Here is a 19625-nt window from a genome sequence, read left to right as displayed (position 1 = left end):
AGCTGCTTTGACGACAGTTTTGTGTCGGGGGTGCGAGATGGGAAGGAGGTGAGTCTTAGTCTGCCAGCAGCCACGCAGCCCTGGAAGGCAGAAGGGGAGCCCATTTCACAGGCCCTGAGACGAGTGCTTGGCTATGTTCTCACTCCGATTGGAGCCCTAAATACACAAGAGAAAGGTCGAAGGGGGATTTGTAGGTTTTATGGGACAGGAAATGTATCCCACCAATGAACCATGAAGTGAGTTCTCGCTACACAGGTAGGATAAACCATAGCACTGAATATGCAGGAACAAACATTCCTCCAGTCTTCCTGCCCAGTTTGTAATATGTCAATACAAGAGTTTTACAGTATTGTTAACAGCTGCCAACCAAGGATCTCCAAACAGGTTATAAACAGGAATGAATGAAGCCTCACCCCCTGCAACTATTAGGGCTTGTCTACACAAACACTCTAGTTTGCAACACATGCAGTGTGAATCTGCCATACATTATTCCCATGTGGACCCTGCTGACTCATACTAACAGTTCCTTCCTGTGCTTTGATCTACATCATTGCAAAGAGGGGTAGATAAAGTACACTAGGGAACTGTTCTTGCCCATCAGCAGAGTCCACACGCAGGCGAGTGCATGGTAGATTCACACCCCAGCTTGCTGTGAATTAAGTGTTTGTGTAGACAAGCCCACAGTATCGTTCATATATCAATAGGGAAATGGAGGCACAGAGAGGATAAATGACTTCTCAAGATCTGAGGGTGAAATTCACCCATGCACAAAGAGCTAGCACAAGGTCCTCGCAACAAGACTTAAGTGGTAAATAGTCTTTGCATGGCTCACCCACAGATAGTGAGCTAGAGTGGGGAACAAAACCCAGAAATCTGGACTCCTGGTCCTCTGCTTTAACCAGTCAACACAGCTTAATTCTCAGATACTGTATTGATTAATATAGTTACATTAATATAGAAAAATAAACTTGTTTGAAAGGACAATCTGGGGCACTAACACAGGTGTCTCGAATAACCAGCCCTTGCCTTCTGTGGGACATGGCTCTCCTATGGCAGTACCCTGCAGTTCCAAGTTTGAATCCTGTCATGGTGCAAGGGTGTAAATTTTTTATGAAGTTGCTACAGATCCATTTGCAAAGCACTTTATTAGCAGAATGAGCTATTGTGTAATGTCCCTCTCTCCTTGGGAGATTTCCAGCCTTCTGCACACACCGACGATTATACAAACATTTCTGGGCTTTTTCTGTTTTCCCAGCCTGTCCCGATGGATTTTATGGACTGGAGTGTCAGAAAACCTGCACATGTCTGAACGGAGCCCGCTGTGATCATGTGACAGGGCGCTGCACGTGTCCCGCCGGCTGGATTGGCCTTAGCTGTAACCAGAGTAGGTGCCGAGGTTATACCATTAAATCTATCCCAATGAGGATTCCCATTTGCAGGCCACTGGTGCCTTTGAAGATGAACTTGGTCAGAGACAGCTTGCAGCCAATCATACAGTATCCTTGTTTCTTTGTCCTGGCACGTGATCCAAAGAGATTGGTGTCTGCACATCTTTTGCTGCTTATTCCCACCTCTGTTGCTTTCATGCCACAGAAAGGAGTGTGATGTCAGGGAGGGAGTAAGCAGCAGGAGTTGATGGATGCTGATTGAGGAGTTAAACCCTGGGTGGCACTCCTGTCAGATGATACTACATGAGAACAGTAGCCCTTGAAAAGGGACGTACCAGGTACATGGATCAGCTTTGAAGGTGGGTTTTGCCCTTCCATCCAGAAGAACACCAAGTAATTTACAGACGATGGGCCAGATCTCAGGGGTGTATATCAGCATAGCTTTACTGAAGTCAGTGAACCTGCTCTGATTTGCACCAGCTGAGGATCTGGCTCTGTGTATAGGAATCCCATATTCAGTTGAGACTGTGGAAGCTTAGATTGGCTAAAGGTAATTACTCCACCTGGATTTTGTCCAGGATGAAATTGTCACTCTAGTGAATATTTATCAAAGCTTTTCATGAGGTGCCAGCAGCTCTTTAGGACCTTGTGCTAGTGAAACAAACATTAGGGAGGGGGGAAAAAGGCTTCTTTCCTGTGTGACACACAGAGCTTTGCTGTTGGCTTCACATTGGTATGAAGAGTCAACGCAAGTGCTTGTGCCAAAATAATCAAAGACCCTGCTTCAGTCTTGCAGTGATGAAATCCTCCATTCTCAGAGCACCGCTGCCTCTGTAGGAGTAGTAGTAGGAAGGTGGGTTTCAGACGTAGTTTGAAGGCAGGTCTCAGACACCAGTGTCTCCTGCGACATTGATGGCTTTCACCTTCAACAGATGCATGCTGTTTCCACAGGTCTTTTCCACTTTTCGTCTTCTCTCTCCATTTCAGTTGTGCTCTTTATTGGATGCTGAGAACAGCTGTGCCAGCCAGGGAGGGTGAATTGACTCACAAAAAATAAGCCCCCCTCTCCATGGCCCCCCAGACCTTAACCCTTTTCTATAACCCATGCCCATGGGAAGGTTTGGAAATGCTGAGTTAGCTTTTCTTATTTTTACATCTGCCTATTACTGCCAGATTTCAGCTAGGGCCAGATGTGGAAGTGCCAGAGTGGGTAGTTCTTGTGCTGCATCTAGCCTGACTATAATCAGGAAATCCCAAAAGTCCCAGAGAAATCCTGTTCTTCAGTCTATAAAAGTGGGCTAGAAATCTTGCAAGAAGTTCAGAGACACTTTTGACCTGGATCTGAATTGTGCAGCATTTATCTGAAACAGACTCCCAATCTCAGGGAAATTTTGGGGGCAAATTTTGTCTATTTTGCAGTTTACCTCCAAAAGTTTTGAATGGCTCAGTCTCTGCGCCCATAACTGCAGATAGTAATGAGGTTTGGGGCATCTGTGAAAACAGCTTTCTAATGGATTACCTTCAAAATATCATGGAAAAATAACGTCCATATTTGTGAACTACAACCATATATACAATCTGACTGTTATTTTCTCATGATAGTGTAAACAAATTTTTTTTTAAACACACACAACACACACACTTTTCATGAGCAGGCATAGCTGGCAGTTAACCTGACCTTCTTGTAACATTTTGGTTGGTGAGGTCGCGGGTTCGTCCCCTTTGTCTTCTCCCAAACAGCTGCATTTCTGAATCAGCAGTAAAAGTCTATGTAACTAATACCTGTTACTTAGTTGTTGTGCCTACTTCTGTTTCCCTGCAGCTTGTAAGGATCACTGGTATGGAGAGAATTGCAGTCAGGCATGCAGCTGCTTTAATGATGCCACCTGTGACCATGTTAGTGGACAGTGTCTCTGTGCGGCTGGATGGACAGGAGCCACCTGCCAGCAAGGTAATACAACATGTGGTCATGTCCTATTCCAGACTGTCTTCTTCCTTGTCGTGGGGAAAAAATCAGCCATTGGAAAAAAAAATTCCAAGTGTCTGTGTGAGTTGTAGTTTGAATCAGCCTAGCAGCTGGCTGTGTGGAGTGCTCTGGTGGCATGATGATGAGCCTGGATCATGGTTCAAATCATCTCCACTTGTGCTGCACATGTTAACTCTCAGTAAGGGCATTCTGGCCTTGATCCAGCAAAGCACTTAGTCCCAAATCAGTGGGACTATACATGTGCTTACAGTTAAGCATGTGATTACATGTTTTTTCTGGGTTCCTACAGCAGCTTAACATAATATAAGAACATAAGTACAGTCATACGGGGTCAACCCAATGGTCCATCTAGCCCAGTATCCTGTCTTCCGACAGTGGCCAGTGCCAGATGCTTCAGAGGAAAGGAACAGAACAGGGCAATTTTGAGTAATCCATCCCCTGTCATCCAATCCCAGCTTCTGGCAGCTGGAGGTTTAGCATGCAGAATCAAGCACTAAAGGAAATTTAGATAATGCAGATATAACCAGTTTTACTTGACTACTACAGTAAACGACAGAGAACTTGTTTTTCTGCCAAGGCAACTGCGTCCATCCTATGGTTCTTTGGTAGTGAAATTTGGTAGCATTGTCCAGATGTGGAATAGCAGGGTGTTCTGCAAGTCAAGATTGAAGTCACTGGTTGCCAACCTGTGGCACTAAATTCATACAACTCCCTTTAAAAATAATGCAGTGTGTTCCGGACTAAACACTCTCCAAAGGCATCTGGTGGACCATTGAGTTGCTTAAATGTCAAGTCATCAAGTTACTGATCCCACAGCCTCCTTATGCAAGGCACAGACATCCCAAGAAACAGGAGCACGTTCCACTGGATCCTGCAGCAATGTTGGGAGGCTCTATTTGTGACACCCCAGCTTGTTTCTATGGCAGCAGCGTGTGAAGTGGCAAGCATGGGGTTATGGACCTCACTGCAGGAGCAGGAAGGAGAAGAGAAATATCTTCACTAGCAACAAAGCTTTTGCACGAAAATACAGGCCAAGCATAGTTCAGCATCAAGGCTCTTTTCTTCCAAGTTTACTGTGTTATGAAAGACACCCCCCACCCCCCATCTGGCCTTTGGAAAAGCCAAGTTTATAGCAGCCTTGTGCCAAGCTGTGTTTAGATGGTGAGCCAAAACCACCTTCCTTGTTCCTATAAACCTCCAGTCTTCCAACTCACTTGCAGTGCCACGTTTTATTGAGACCTTCCCTAGTGGGACACAGGATTCTAATACATTCCCCCAAACTCACTGTTTTGGGCTCCATGTGCCATTTCCCAGACTAGAGCTGAGGTTCCCAACCCCCTTTTTTGCTGCCCCCCATAGGAGTCACATTACAGGGCCTTCCAGGGCAAAAAGTGACTCAACCAGGGGAGTGTGCAGATCACACCTGGGTTGGCGGCAGGATCCGGTTGGCTCCATCCCTGGAGGTGTCCATGGCAGCGTGGCACGGAGTGGGCCAGTGTTCCTTGCCCTCCCCCCCCCCCACCTGGAGCCTCTCGCTCCTGCAGGCTCTGGCAGGTTTAAAATACACGGGGTTGCAGCTGGCCAGGTGTCCAGGGCAGCAGGGGAGCAATGAGAGAGGGGAGGAGAGCAGCAGGCTGCTGCTGGGGCAGGGTGGGGCAGGGCTGAGTGGTCTGCAACCCCCCACCACCTCACGCCCTCTGGCAGACCTCATGCCACCATCACCGCCCCAGCCCACAGATCCTGCTGTGTCTGTTGGTAGGTTCCCACCTGCCTGGCGAGCTTTGGAGGGGTCACTTGGTGTCATTGGAACCACTGCACTGGGACAGAGAGAGGGAGCCAGGCTTGCGTCTACACGTCTGTAGTTGGTGGGAGCTGGAGCTGATCCCTACTTCGCACACACGGAATGGGAGGAAGCCTCGGGCAGGGCTCAGGAGGTCAAGGCACCACCAAGTGGCTAAAGTGGGAGCTGTGGAGAAGCTCGCAGAGGGTGGGGAAAGCGTGGGAGAGAAGAGAGAGTTTACGGTACTGAGAAGATTTTCCATGCACGTGACTCCCTCACCTCTCTGCTGTTTCTCTCCCTCCCCTTCCCCACCCCAGCCCAGTCCCCTGTGACCTGACACCTCTTATATGCAAGTAAAAATGCAGAACCTTCCTGTGGACCCAGCTAGGCAGCCCTCAGGCATTACTGGATTGTGTTCTTGTTACTTATTTCTAGTGGTAGCAGCTCCATTTCATTTCTGTCTACTCCTAACCCCCACTGCCTCCCACGATATGACAGGCCTGATCTCTGCACTTTAAACCCAGTGTCGAGCTGCTTTCTGACTTTGGTCTTTGTCCTGATTTTTCCCCAAGCGTGTCCATATGGTTTCTATGGCACGAACTGCCACCAGCACTGCCTCTGTCGGAATGGCGGAACGTGTGACCCCGTCACGGGGCACTGCACATGCCTAGAAGGATGGACTGGATTGGCTTGTGAGCTGGGTAAGCAACAGGAGTGGGAGTAGCCTTGTTAACCACGGGCCGTTGAACCCTGCAGAACGTTTGGTGCACGTTTGACCCTCTCCCAACAAGTTTTCCCTAATTTCACTTCAGTCATTTCATGCCCCAGGATTGCAAGAAAATGGTAATTTGGCTGCAGAAGGATAGCGAGGAGCATTGTTGGGGCTCAGGGAACACAGTTTGAGCCATTTTTGGTATTAAAATATAATGAAAACGGGGCTACCACATTTCCAACAAAAAGCAGCAATGCAGCTTCGGAACATTTTGAGTTTGGTTCCAAACGGTTTTGATGCCAGAGTGTGTCTGAGCTGGCGCAGCCCGTGCCCATGCTCTCTAGTCTAATCTACACTCAGTCAAGACTGCACCCAAGGGGAGGAACACCAGTGGTCAATGGAGCCGTAACTCCAGTCGCCAGTCCTAGAACAATCTGGTGATAACAGCAGGGTCATTAGCATTCTCCCTCTAGAGTATATCTACACTGCAGCTGGGAATGTGCCTCCCAGCATGGGCAGACAGACATGCACTCGCTTTGCTTGAGACAGAGCGCTAAAAAAGAGCAGTGTGAACATTGGAGCTCCCATGAAGGTGAGGGCTAGCTGCCCAAGCTCAGACACAGGGATTTGGGCAGGCTTGAACTCAGGCAGCTAGCCCACATCTCCACCGGAGCATCAATGTCCACACTGCTATTTTTAGCATGCTAGCTCGAGCAAAGCTAGCGCAAGTCTGTCTACTCAGGCTGGGGGCTGCTCCCAGCTGTCGTGTAGACATATCCTTACTTTCTGTCCCCAAGGGGGAGTTGTGGGTTTGTATTTCTGGACTAAGATTCTATTGTGCTATTTCTAAAACCACTTCAGTCAACTCTCTGGCTTCCCCTAGAATGTGCGCAAGGACGGTATGGTGTGGATTGCCAGCAAGCTTGCGACTGCCAGAACAGGGGGCTGTGTGACCGTCAGACAGGCCTCTGCATCTGCCGGGCTGGCTGGACTGGGCCGCAGTGCCAGAGCTGTAAGTGAAAGCCATAGGAGCCTACCAATGGTTGTAGCTTCTACTTACCTGCCAGGACAAGGGACCAGGTTTGGCCTGAGCCCTCCCTCAGATGGAACCTTTCTGAGGTTCAGGGAAGTCTAGTTACCTTGGTTTTTTTTAAAAAGCTGCTTTTGATACAACGAGAAAAGCACACGTCCTCTCTGCTGGAGGTAGCTGATAGTTTGCTTGGTGCATCTGTTGTAGGTACCAGGGCCCAACATTTGGCTTGCACAGCTCAGGAGAAAACAGGCCATGGTTTTAGCTTTGTGAACTCGTTCTGCCGGGTGCTGTGCTCCCCTCAAGGTCTGAACAAAGAAATGTTGTTGGTGCCGTTCCCTGCATGTACCCAGTGCGGTACAGTCACGAAAAGGCCACGTCCCTTCCCAGAGATCCCAACGTGTCACCCTGCTCCCCATGAAGTGAATGGCAAACCTGCAGGAGCAGACCCTGAATTAGACAGATACACAGCCTGCCCCTGAGCAGCAGATGGCAATGGAAGGCAGGGTGAAGCTGAAATGTCATAGGAAAACCTCCACCTGACCCAAAACTTTAATAGCTTTATGCTGCTCCAGATCACCTTCCCTCCTCCCCCTTTCCAGCTTCTGAGTTTACTCGCTACTGGCACCGCTGTGCAGACCCAAAATGCCTGGCTTCTGTCCTAAGCCCCAGCAAGCTCTTAGGCCTGCCTTCCGCAGGCCTCATATTCAGCTTATCTACAGACTTTACTAAGTACCCTGGCAATCCCTTTGCTATTAGCTAGTGTTGAAAGGGGAGCCTCAGGGACTGGATCAAGTCCCAGAAGATCAGCAAAGGGGAGCCCCTCCCCTCCCCTCCCAGAAGTCCCAGCAGCCACAGCAAATGTAGCCCACTGTGAAGGGGGTTATTAGACTGAGGCTGGTAATCAGCTGAAGCCGTGGGCGTGAGTGACTTGTCTGCTGCAGTCATTCCCACCCTCAGCAGCATGGCTAGGAAAGGCCCTGACATTTACAAGGTGTTGACTGTGTCGCTGTTTTGGTTCTGGGCTCTTGTAGGTAATGTGGGGGTGTGGCTGCTTTGTTCCCTGGATCATTAGCAGGAAGCAGACTGTGGCCTGTAATATGATGTTGCTGGAACATTTCTTAATGTGGGACGAAGGTCAGGCAAGTTTCAAGAGCTGTTTGAGGCTTTGCAAAGCTGAGAAATCCTAATCTTCTCCTTCCCGAGTATCCCTTTCATAAGTATCCCTTTCATTGATGCACTCTCTGGCGGAGCTGTGTGTACGTTACATTATGTGTAGCATTGTCCCGCTCCCTGTCAGCCTCTCTTCACACAGCAGGTCATTCCAGGGCTCTAGTAGCTTTTGTCACCTCTCTCTGAAGCCCTTCTATTTCTGCTTGATTTTTCACCCTCCGTTGTGGGCATTCCATTGATCTGTATAAGGCAGCTCTGGGGGATTTCAGACTCCGATGAAAGCAAGATGTGCTCTTGTGAGGTATCCAACCTCATGGTTAGAAGAAAAGTATCTGAATTTTTGGATTCTGCTCTGAACGGAACCTTCAGAAGCTTCTGAGCCTTCTCCAAGCAGAATATCGAGTGTTCTGCTATGTGGCATTGGGCTCCTCTTGGGCCAGTGTGCGTGAGGGGCCAGGGCAGAGTTCTGATGGTGCCAGTGAAATTTATTTTAGTGTTTTCCAGACCTGGATGTGGTGTCATGATGCAAATTGCAACCAGCAACACCAGTATATGGTTCTGCTTCGCCTTCCAATTAGAAAGTGCAGGAGAGAATTACCCACAGAAGCAAATGCTCAGTGGAAGATTCCAAATGTCTGCTCAGTTCCATAGCCTCCCTGCTTGTTACCCTCACTTATTTGCACTGGACCTTAGCCATCTGGTTCTTGTGTCTGAGGAGAAAAGCAGAGAATGAGATCCATGCCATGAAGAGGTTTGACTGGACTTGGCGCACCCTCAGTACAGCCTTGAGTACTGTAACGTGAAACACACATCTCACTTAACCGTCCACCATCTTTGGGGACTGGCAGGCACCATCCTTTTGGCTGGGTATTCAAGTCAGCCTCAAGGCACTTTACCAGATCACAGGTCCATGTCACTGTGATAGATAGAACTCTTTGCGCATGACCCTCCTCTAGTCAAGTTGTTGCTTTTCACAGGGCAGCTTGAAGCAATGGGTCATCATAACCAGAATGATGATTTGCAGTGAAACTATTCAGGACTTTTTCTGTCTCACTGTAGGCAGAATTTCACTACATTGAGACCATTGTCTATATTGACATTAAGATTTAAAAAGCCCAGCAATGCCTATCCCTTGCTAACTTACCCCATCGCCACCAAAAGTCAGAATCCTTTATTTGACTTCTTTTTAGGGGTTGTTTTTTAGAAAAGTTAGGTTTCAGAGTAACAGCCGTGTTAGTCTGTATTCGCAAAAAGAAAAGGAGGACTTGTGGCACCTTAGAGACTAACCAATTTATTTGAGCATGAGCTTTCGTGAGCTACAGCTCACTTCATCGGATGCACTTTCCGCAGTATGCATCCGATGAAGTGAGCTGTAGCTCACGAAAGCTTTTGCTCAAATAAATTGGTTAGAAAAGTTAGGTGTGCAAACGTGCACATACAATATATGCACAACTATGTCCCTAATCTATGCTTGCAGTTACCCCAGTTGCATGTGCAAATTGGGTGAGTGCATGGGCAAATGCACCTATTTTGTCATTTGCACATGGCAGTTACTGAATTTGTGCACTCAGTCAAGTTGACTAGCTGTCAATTAGGTGTGTAGCTTGTGCGTTTATGCAACTAACTTCTCTATAATTCAGACAATGACTCTCTTATCTGGTTTTCATCTGCCTTAAGAACCAGCCGCTCACTTCCTCATAGATGACAGGAGGAAAATGGCCCTGATGGTGATACTATCCTGGCCCCCCAGCTCCCACTAAATGGTGCCAGGAATAATGCTTCCAAAAACATTTGGTGCTGTTAGAGAGAGAGAGAGACTTTCACACCAGATTAGGAAGAAGAGAATGTTTGTGCAAAGAGCAGTTTGTCGGCTCACAACTTTCTTTCTTCCCCTCTTCCTGCCTGGCTCAGCTATTCTCCCCGCCTCAGCACGCACTTTCTCCCTGTCCCGGATTCTGCCAAAGTTTCTGACCTCATGGTCTGTTGTCTCAAAGGTAATGGTGATGTCACAAATCCAACTGCATGTGCCAAGTTCAGCCCTGACGTAGGTGTGTGCAACTCTGCGGACTTCCATGGGAGTTGGAACTGTTTAGGCCAAGGCTGAATTTGCCCCAACTGACCTTATGACCTCCCTTTATGAACAGAAGAATCAGAAAATCCCTCTCTTAGAAATAAGCAAAGATTGTTACGGAGAGTGGCAAGGAGATGCTGAGTCAATGGATTGCCCAGGGGACTGGCGATTTTGGGAGATGGAGCCTTTTCCCTGGTGCTTACTGGTTCACTCTTGCCCAGAGCAGTGGTGATGAACACATTATTATCTGGGGACTGTACAGTGGCCAGTGTCACATGAGTTTATTCCCAGTCAACAAGTTTCCCCTTTGACAGATAAAGCAGCAGCACAGGTGGATCCCTTGTTGGTGGGCTCAGCCGAGAGGCCAAGGACTGACTGGGCTACAGAGATTAAATTCTCCTCTCACTCCTCAGCAGCCGTGGTACAGGGATCCTTTCAGGTCAGGGCTGAAGTGCTCCAGCCAAGCACATGGGAAGCTTGCCCAGCTGCTGCCCATGCTTTACCTCCTCTGGGGATGAACGAAGGGCTCCATTCTCCAGAGCTGTCGGGCTGGTACCTATCGCCACCACCAAAGAAAGGAAACTAGTCTGATCTATTTGATCCTGTTCCTAGTCTCGTTAGACCCAGCTCTGCAGACTGACAGATCCCATCTGACTTGTCAAACATGAAGTGAAACATAAAACTTCACCCCCTGACATGAGAACACGAGAGGGACATAAAATAAACGTTTGCAGTTCTTTGTGCCTGGAGAGCATAGTTTGAATTGCCCTGTGTAATGAAACCAGACCATGCCCGTATTCATTCTGTAGCACCCCTTTAACCCCCACCTCTCTGTACGTTTGAATCTCTGCAGCTTGCCCGGAGGGTACGTTCGGAGAGCACTGTGCAGAGCAGTGCACCTGTGGGGCTGGAGTCTCATGCCACCACATCACTGGCGCCTGTGACTGCCCCACAGGCTGGAGGGGCCAGCGCTGTGAGAAAGGTGAGAGAATCACGTCGCCTCTGCATCGTGTCTGCTGCTCAGGTGTCCAGGATGTTCTCGTTACATTTCAGCCTCAGATGAAGTCACGGAGCCCTGGACGTTTTGGGAATGAGCCTGATTTCTCTAGAGTAACAGACGAAGTAGGACTAGATGGCTCAGGGGATGGGCAGTGGGCTATAGAAAGAGGCTTGTACCTCAGTTGCTGTAACAAATGCTGCCGGCTGGCTGATGTCAGAGTTCGAGCCCAGCACGCTCCCCAGTAGACAGATAGCCACAGCATTATTGGCACTGCTAGGCACGAAGACATCTCAGCAGAGGCCCAGGACTAAGTGGGTCACAGAAACTGAACTCCCACTCACCTCTCTCAGAGTCCCTCCAGGCCAAGGCAGCTTTGGGGAAGTTTGTGTGGCTGGTGCCCCACTATACCTCACCATCTCAGCAAATTTGCAGATGATACTAAACTGGGAGGAGTGGTAGATACGCTGGAGGGGAGGGATAGGATACAGAAGGACCTAGACAAATTGGAGGATTGGGCCAAAAGAAATCTGATGAGGTTCAATAAGGATAAGTGCAGGGTCCTGCACTTAGGATGGAAGAATCCAATGCACCGCTACAGACTAGGGACCGAATGGCTAGGCAGCAGTTCTGCGGAAAAGGACCTAGGGGTGACAGTGGACGAGAAGCTGGATATGAGTCAACAGTGTGCCCTTGTTGCCAAGAAGGCCAATGGCATTTTGGGATGTATAAGTAGGGGCATAGCGAGCAGATCGAGGGATGTGATCGTTCCCCTCTATTCGACACTGGTGAGGCCTCATCTGGAGTACTGTGTCCAGTTTTGGGCCCCACACTACAAGAAGGATGTGGATAAATTGGAGAGAGTCCAGCGAAGGGCAACAAAAATGATTAGGGGTCTAGAGCACATGACTTATGAGGAGAGGCTGAGGGAGCTGGGATTGTTTAGTCTGCAGAAGAGAAGAATGAGGGGGGATTTGATAGCTGCTTTCAACTACCTGAAAGGGGGTTCCAAAGAGGATGGCTCTAGACTGTTCTCAATGGTAGCAGATGACAGAACGAGGAGTAATGATCTCAAGTTGCAATGGGGGAGGTTTAGATTGGATATTAGGAAAAACTTTTTCACTAAGAGGGTGGTGAAACACTGGAATGCGTTACCTAGGGAGGTGGTAGAATCTCCTTCCTTAGAGGTTTTTAAGGTCAGGCTTGACAAAGCCCTGGCTGGGATGATTTAACTGGGAATTGGTCCTGCTTTGAGCAGGGGGTTGGACTAGATGACCTTCTGGGGTCCCTTCCAACCCTGATATTCTATGATTCTATGATTCTATGATACCTATTCGGTTAAGAGGACTGTTTTCTTGGCTTGTCAGTCTGGCATCTCTCAATGCACTAGACAGAGAAGTGTGCCGAGGAAAGGGGACCTTGGGATGATTGGGGGAAGCACCCAGACTTTGAGATTTGCTCACTTACGGAGACATCGGCTTCTTAGCAACTCCTTGGACAGAAGGTGTCCAGTTGGGACATGACGTGTCTTCAGCTCACATCAGTGTTCAGTGGGGCATTTCTTTCACGTTTCCAGGAAGGCTACAACAATATTGCATTAAACCTTTAATTACACTTTATTTTGGGGCCATAAAATTCCTGCTGGTGCTGGGCACTAGGAAGAATTCGCAAACCTTTTTGTCTTGATTTCTTTTCCCCACCTTGTTTCCTTCCTACAGCCTGCCTGCCTGGTTCATTTGGGAAGGACTGTGCCAGCCGCTGCGACTGTCCCCCAGGAATGCCTTGCAACCATGTCACTGGCCAGTGTGGCTGCCCTCCAGGATTTATGGGCCATGGATGTGAACAATGTACGGAGGAGGGAACAGCCCTTCTACGGTTACTAGCAGAGTCTAGGGAACTAGACGGCTCAATCCATTACTACTAAAAAAAATCAATGCGTTGCCAAATAGCAGCTCACACTTTGGCAGGCGGTGCATGCCCACATAATCATAACAGAGCAAAAGGAGCCAAGTGGGAAACCAGAGCAGTATATTCCATCCAAAGGATTAGCAATAAATCAGAGTAAGACAGAGCTCCTGTGGATATGAGCAAGTCTGGGAGAGACAGAGGCATGTGAGCACATTCTTCAGTCTGTAAGTGTGTGTATTTCAGATCTCTCTGTGCATGTGTGGATGCATGATTGCAGAGGGCATCTAGTATCTGAAAATACTTCCAGTCCTCTTCAATCCCACTCCTTTGTGCATCCTAGCGGCTACCCCCATGCTCCTCACAACAGGATACACCAGCAAGACTGGTTCCCATTTCCCCTTGCTTTGAGTGGCAGATGAAGACCATGCGCACTAAAGGCCATTCTAAATCATGGCTCTGGGTTTTGATACCAATAAGTCCTGCTCTATAGCGGAGTTCTAAAAATGACAATACATTAGGGAGTATGGTTTGGGGGGAGACCATGAGCCCCCACAATAATGCTGTGGTGTCTTCATCTTCTCTCTTCCTACAGCCTGTCTGGCAGGGACCTTTGGACTGAACTGCGCTCAGGCTTGCCAGTGCCCAGAAGTGAACCAAGACTGTCATCCTGTCACTGGGGAGTGTATCTGTGCGCCTGGTTACCATGGAAGAAATTGCCAGCTAAGTGAGTTTGCTCTAACCTTTGTCTTCAGCGTTGTCAGGGTTCATGTGACTTCACCTACAGCCTCTCTGTTGCATGGTAGCCAATCAGGGACTGTGTTCTTCATGCTGAGTGTTCCAAGGAGAGTCCATGGTCATGTATCAGGGCATAAGCTGATCATCTTGTGGGGTCAGGAAGGAAGTTTCTGGTAGCATTCACAATTCCCTAATCAGAGAAGAGGGGACTCCACCTTCCTCTGCAGCACTGGATACTAGTCATGGCCAGGAACTGAACTCCAGGAGCCTTGGGACAGCTCCAATATGGGACCTCCTGCATTCGGATTGGGTGTCATCCCAGGTTCCCACTGTGCTTTCCTTTCCCCTCACTCGTGCAGCTTGAGATTTTAAAAAACATTTCCCAGGTTATGTCTTTGTGAACCTTGCCGGTAATGGGGAAAATGATTCTGCCCACACAGGCATTTTCTGTTCCCTTTGTTGCTCTGTCTGTCCCTGCATACTCACACATCCATCCATCAACCCACACCCATACATGCACTCTCTCACCCCCATACACACACTTCCTCTTACTAATTAGTGAGTTTGTGCCATGAAAAACAATTTAATATACACAAGTGCCACATTCTGCCATTTCCCATCTAACCCATGGGCAAGTTGGCTACATAGTATGATCAACAGAGAATTTTGTACTGTTGTTTTTCTCTAAGTGTAAAACTCCTTGGATCAATTTCCCTCTGCCAAGAGCAAGGAGGGCTATTTAGAGATGCTTTCACCGTCGTCCTTTTGACTGCGCAACTGGAGGAAGGGCGGGGATTGATGGGCACCTTATTGCAGCCCTCTTAAAACAATCTTCCCCCAATTTCATTTTTGCTCAAAGTTTTCTATGCAGTGTTTTTTAAAAATGTATTTTCACTGCACTAATAGCTTTTCCATTAGGAGCCTCCTTGAAAACCAGTGACTTAGCTGATTATTTTTTATAGTTCTATAAGATTTGGCTAATGCAAGATAAAATGAGGAATTCGGCCTGCTTTTGAGAAGCCAGTATCTTGGAGCTTTGAGCACTTCCCTGTGTTTTATGCTGTGCTTTGTGTCCGCAGGTGCTGGGAGAATGAAGGATGGCCTTGCGCTTTGATTATTTCTGTCACAATATGTGGGTTGTATCTAATCAAAACAGGCCACTCCATCATGCAGTCCATTAGGCAAGAACAGACCTGGCTTCCTGAATCTTCATCCTGCTGGTGTGCATGTCATGTCAGCTGGACCAGTTTCTCTGGCTCACCATGAGATCTTTGTTCAGATTACTCAGGAAATCAGCAGCGTCTCACTCAAAATAGACAGGAATTGACCTTCTCCCACCTCCTCTCACTGAGTGAAGTGAATTGGGTGGTGTCACTCTCTGGCATATATTCATACCAACACCATTTACTCACCAATGTCAGTTGTTGTTTTATGAGCAAGTAAACCGTGGTTAACAACATCTCTACAAACGTTTATGTTGATGAGTAAATCAGCGGACCCCTTAGATTGCCATCATGCTACACACTATTTCGAATCATCTTGCCTTGTCATCCGCGACCTAATGTTTAAATATAAAGACTGGGGAGGAGACACTTGCATTGTGAATGTCCGTGCATATGCCACATGATCAGTGTCTGGGCTTTGTCATTTTTCTAAGCGTTGGGGTTTTTTTAAATTTCCCCCCAGGATGTTCAGCTGGTTGGTATGGCCCCAATTGTGAGCAGCAGTGTAAGTGCAAGAATCAAGGACACTGTGAGACCACCACAGGGACATGTCAGTGTCCCGCTGGGTACGTCGGAGCTGACTGCAGTATCGGTGAGTGTGCAGCTTCCTTTGCTGCCATGCACATGAATGAGATGCTGCCCTTCAAGAGAGAGCAGCAGTTGTGAGGCGGACCACAGTCTAAGAACATTGCAGGCAGATTTTAAGCAGCACATTTGTCTTCCAAGGCAAGCTTTGCAAAACATTACACTGAGTATCTTTCACTGCCTAGTTTAGAGATGTCTGCTAGCAGAGGAAGTGCTGGGAGTGAATTCTCAATTACTACTGAAATGTATGGACCATTCTTTCTTCCTCTGACTCCCAGTGACTCCTGTTTTAAATGATTCACTGTCCAGAACTACAATAAAAGCAAAAATCCATAAGTTTGGGGTGTTTCTTACACTTGAAAGGTTTTAGACATTAAACCAGAAGGGAGTCACATAGTAAATGTGCCACAAAACAGAATAATAAACCCCCTCTACACAATACTAATAATATCCTGAGTGTGGGACAATCTTGACAGCTTTGGTTCATCTTCTAAGAACAGATTCATGAAGCTTTTTCCTCTTGGGTTCCAGCAAAATGTTTTCTGTCAAAACCCCTGCAGGAGCAATGGTGACCCTGCCAAAAAGACCTTCGTGGAAGGGAATTTTCTTATTACTCGTTGGGGGATGGGTGTTTTTTCTCCAAGCATTGTTATGGTTCTAATGATACATCAGCTAAACAAAGGGAAAGTGAATTGCTGCAAAAATTCAAGCTGTTGCCAAAATGGATTTTACCAGAGGGAGCTACAGCACCAGGTAGAAGTTTAAGATGATCATGGTGTGCAGACAGAGAGATGATTTCATGCTTCCTAACTGTCAGGGTGGTTAAGCACTGGAATAAATTGCCTAGGGAGGTTGTGGAATCTCCATCATTGGAGATTTTTAAGAGCCGGTTGGACAAACACCTGTCAGAGATGGTCTAGATAATACTTATCTAGTCCAGTCCCCTGCACTCATGGCAGGACTGACCTCTCAAGGTCCTTTCCAGTCCTCCGATTCAGGGCATGAATCGCTCAGCTGCAGTGTCAGGAAGGAAGTCTTTCTCCCAGGTACAACACTACACCATTGACTGTGTGCACTACTTTTTCTTCCTCTGAATCACACAGGAGAGGAAAGAGCCTGTCCACTATTACAGCTCCCAAGTAACTGCTTTAATTTCTTGCTTTTATTGAAATAGAATCACTTTCTTGCTGGGGTTTTTTCTGCACCATAATTGCTCCCATGTCTGGAAGTGCTGCATTAATCTGGCAGTTCAGCCTTGCACCATCCCATTGATTGGCTCTGAAGCCTCCATTAAAATGCTTTCCTCCTTCACCAGAAGTGATCTAGATGGCTCTTGTTTCTTCTCTACCAAATCAGACCTAAGATCACACAGTTAGTGGCAGAGCCTTGAAAAGAACCCAAGAGTCCTGACTCCTTGTCTCAGAGCTCTACCCACCAGACACATTCCCCTCCAAGCCAAACCTAAGCCCTTCCTTTTCAGACTCATAGACTTTAAGGTCAGAAGGGACCATTATGATCATCTAGTCTGACCTCCTACACAGCGCAGGCCACAGAATCTCACCCACCCACTCCTGCAATAAACCTCTCACCTATGTCTGAGCTATTGAAGTCTCAAATCATGATTTAAAGACTTCAAGGTGCAGCGAATCCTCCAGCAAGTGCCCTGTGCCCCACAGTCTGCTTCTAAGAATACTAATGTCACCATCTCTTATGGAAGTGAATCCTCTCCTAGGATGCCCTGTTGGTCGCTATGGCAAGGACTGCATGCACCTGTGTTCCTGTGGAGAAGGAGCCACCTGTCACCATGTGACAGGCATCTGCATTTGTCCAGCAGGAAGAACTGGTCCCAGCTGTGAACACGGTAAACATTAACCAGGGTGCCATTTAACCAAGACTGGGTATTTCACCACCGTGGTTGGAGAGGGCTGTAGGGTTGGGTACAGGCAAGGTACCCCACCCCCATTGCTGTAGTGTCTGATCACACCCGGATTTGGGTTCCCACTCTCTCCTCCTTTGTCTTTTTCAGTCTGCCAGAAAAACCAGTATGGGGCAGGCTGTACGCAGACCTGCTCCTGTCAGAATGGAGGAATCTGCCACGCGGCCGACGGCTCCTGTTTGTGTGGGCTTGGGCGGACCGGGAAATTCTGCGAACTGGGTAAACCCCCCGGAGTGCTCCGGCCTGGCACCAGGCTGATAATCGTTAAACTAACGGAGTTTGTGTTCAGAATTGGTGCCCTCTTTGCCGTAGCCACAGGTGTAGCTGCGCCCTCCCTCGCAGGGCACCCTGTGAGGCATGGCCTGGCCACAGGTCAGTGCAGCACAGGACGTGCTCGCCTAGGAGCCGTGTGCCAATTACCCTCTGGATGTGTTCCCCGCAGAATGCCCACCGGGGAGGTATGGCGCCAACTGCCAGCTGGACTGTGCGTGCCGGAATAATGGGATTTGTGACCAAGTGACAGGAGCCTGCCACTGCCGCAGAGGGCACTATGGGCACTTATGTGAGCAAAGTAAGTTCAAGCAGCAGAACTGCGGCTCCTTCTGCCCTCCGAGGCTGTGCTGTAAAGATGTTTAATGTGGGCACCAGGAGACATAAGGCAGAGGGGCTGATCTGACTTGCGTAGGGGCAGTTTGAACATCGCAGCAAGTCAGAGGCCCAGTGGCACCACCACTTCTATACACACACACACTTGGGGAGGGGTTTGGGCTAGATCCCAGGAGGTCCATCAAGTGTAGTATCCTGCCTCTGGCAGAGGCCAAAACCACAGGCATCAGCACCCTGGAAGAATTCTTGGTAATGCACGGGGCCAGCTCACCACTGCGCTGTCCTGGGGAGGGGTAAAAAGGAGGCATGTGGACAAAGCAGCTTGGCGATCCACTTGAGCCCTGACATGTGGCCTTCGTCAACCTGGTGTTGGTCATAACATTGCACAGCCCGGTTGAAATTGCATTTGCATTGTTTGTCTGGCAGCCCTGTACGCCACTAGGCAGGTTATCAGTCAAGTTAAAGAAGCTGTTGGTTTGAATGTCCTGTCCTTTGTTTGAGCTGGGATTGTGCACACACAAGCTGACCCACATTAGCAACTGCTTAAAACAATCCAGAGTACAAAAAAGCAGCAACATGGTCCCTACTGGAATGTCTGTGTTTCTTTTGTGTGCTCAGGTCAGACAAATAGATCTGTTTTTAGGACCTCAGATTCCTTAGCAGTTTTGTGGGAAAGGCAGTGCTACCACACACCTGCCTCAAAGGGAAAGATTGGCTAGTGTCACACACTCGTGGACTGAACAGACACACTGAATTTATGGCTTATTACAACAATCTGTAACCCACCAACACACCTGTTTTGTCCTATAACTGCAGAGGTGTTAACGGGCCACTCTACCTTGAATGGTCTCTTAGAACATGTGCTTACTACTTATGCTAAACAATCTGTTCCCTCTTGCATTTAGCCCAGAGTACCTTTCCCTAACCTCTGTGTGGCTCAATAGCTTGTCTCTCTCACCAACAGAAGTTGGTCCAATAAAAGATACCACCTCGTCTCTCACATGACATTTTACATTTTTCACCTTAAATCTTCCCCTGTTGTTCACTAAAATGGAAGATGGGTGAAGAGTTTTTTGAGCTTACATTTTTTTGCTATTGAGATTCATGGAAAGAGTAAAACTTTACACTCAGCAATCTTCCTGAATTTCAGGAGCTGACTGGATAGTTTTCAAGCCCTTTGTTCTGTGTTTGTACAGCGCCTGGCACAATGGGGGCCTGCTCCGTGAGTGGGGCTCCCAGGCACTACTGTAATAAATGATGATTATTTGTGGATCTAGTGTGCAGAATGGAGCTAAAAGGCAGACGGAGAGCAGTAGCCTGCTCTCTAGAAGGATAAGTGTCAGAAAGACCACTGGTTAATCCCCCGCCCCTTCACAACACAGAGCAGGATTGTCCCTCTGCATTTCAAAACTTCCCAGTGTAAAGGGCTCATGCTTCCTCCCATGGGACCCCCCCCCCCAGCGAATAAGGCCCCACTGAAGCGCTCTGTGCTTA

At 48.1% G+C, this 19625-nt stretch overlaps 1 protein-coding gene across 1 annotated transcript in view; it reads left to right on the top strand.

The window, feature by feature from the left end:
- The window catches only part of MEGF6 (multiple EGF like domains 6), a 248824-nt gene that overhangs the window by 225660 nt on the left and 3539 nt on the right, over positions 1 to 19625 (top strand). Inside the window, exons 24-34 of the mRNA XM_074934107.1 lie at positions 1256 to 1384; positions 3211 to 3339; positions 5728 to 5856; positions 6751 to 6879; positions 10995 to 11123; positions 12857 to 12985; positions 13639 to 13770; positions 15468 to 15596; positions 17322 to 17450; positions 17616 to 17744; positions 17968 to 18096. Of these exons, the coding sequence (XP_074790208.1) occupies positions 1256 to 1384; positions 3211 to 3339; positions 5728 to 5856; positions 6751 to 6879; positions 10995 to 11123; positions 12857 to 12985; positions 13639 to 13770; positions 15468 to 15596; positions 17322 to 17450; positions 17616 to 17744; positions 17968 to 18096 (1422 nt within the window). The remainder of the gene's footprint in view (positions 1 to 1255; positions 1385 to 3210; positions 3340 to 5727; positions 5857 to 6750; positions 6880 to 10994; positions 11124 to 12856; positions 12986 to 13638; positions 13771 to 15467; positions 15597 to 17321; positions 17451 to 17615; positions 17745 to 17967; positions 18097 to 19625) is intronic.

The sequence above is a fragment of the Natator depressus genome, chromosome 18 (assembly GCF_965152275.1).
Source record: "Natator depressus isolate rNatDep1 chromosome 18, rNatDep2.hap1, whole genome shotgun sequence".
NCBI classification, from domain to species: domain Eukaryota; kingdom Metazoa; phylum Chordata; order Testudines; family Cheloniidae; genus Natator; species Natator depressus.
This window is presented reverse-complemented; position numbering and strand designations above follow the sequence as displayed.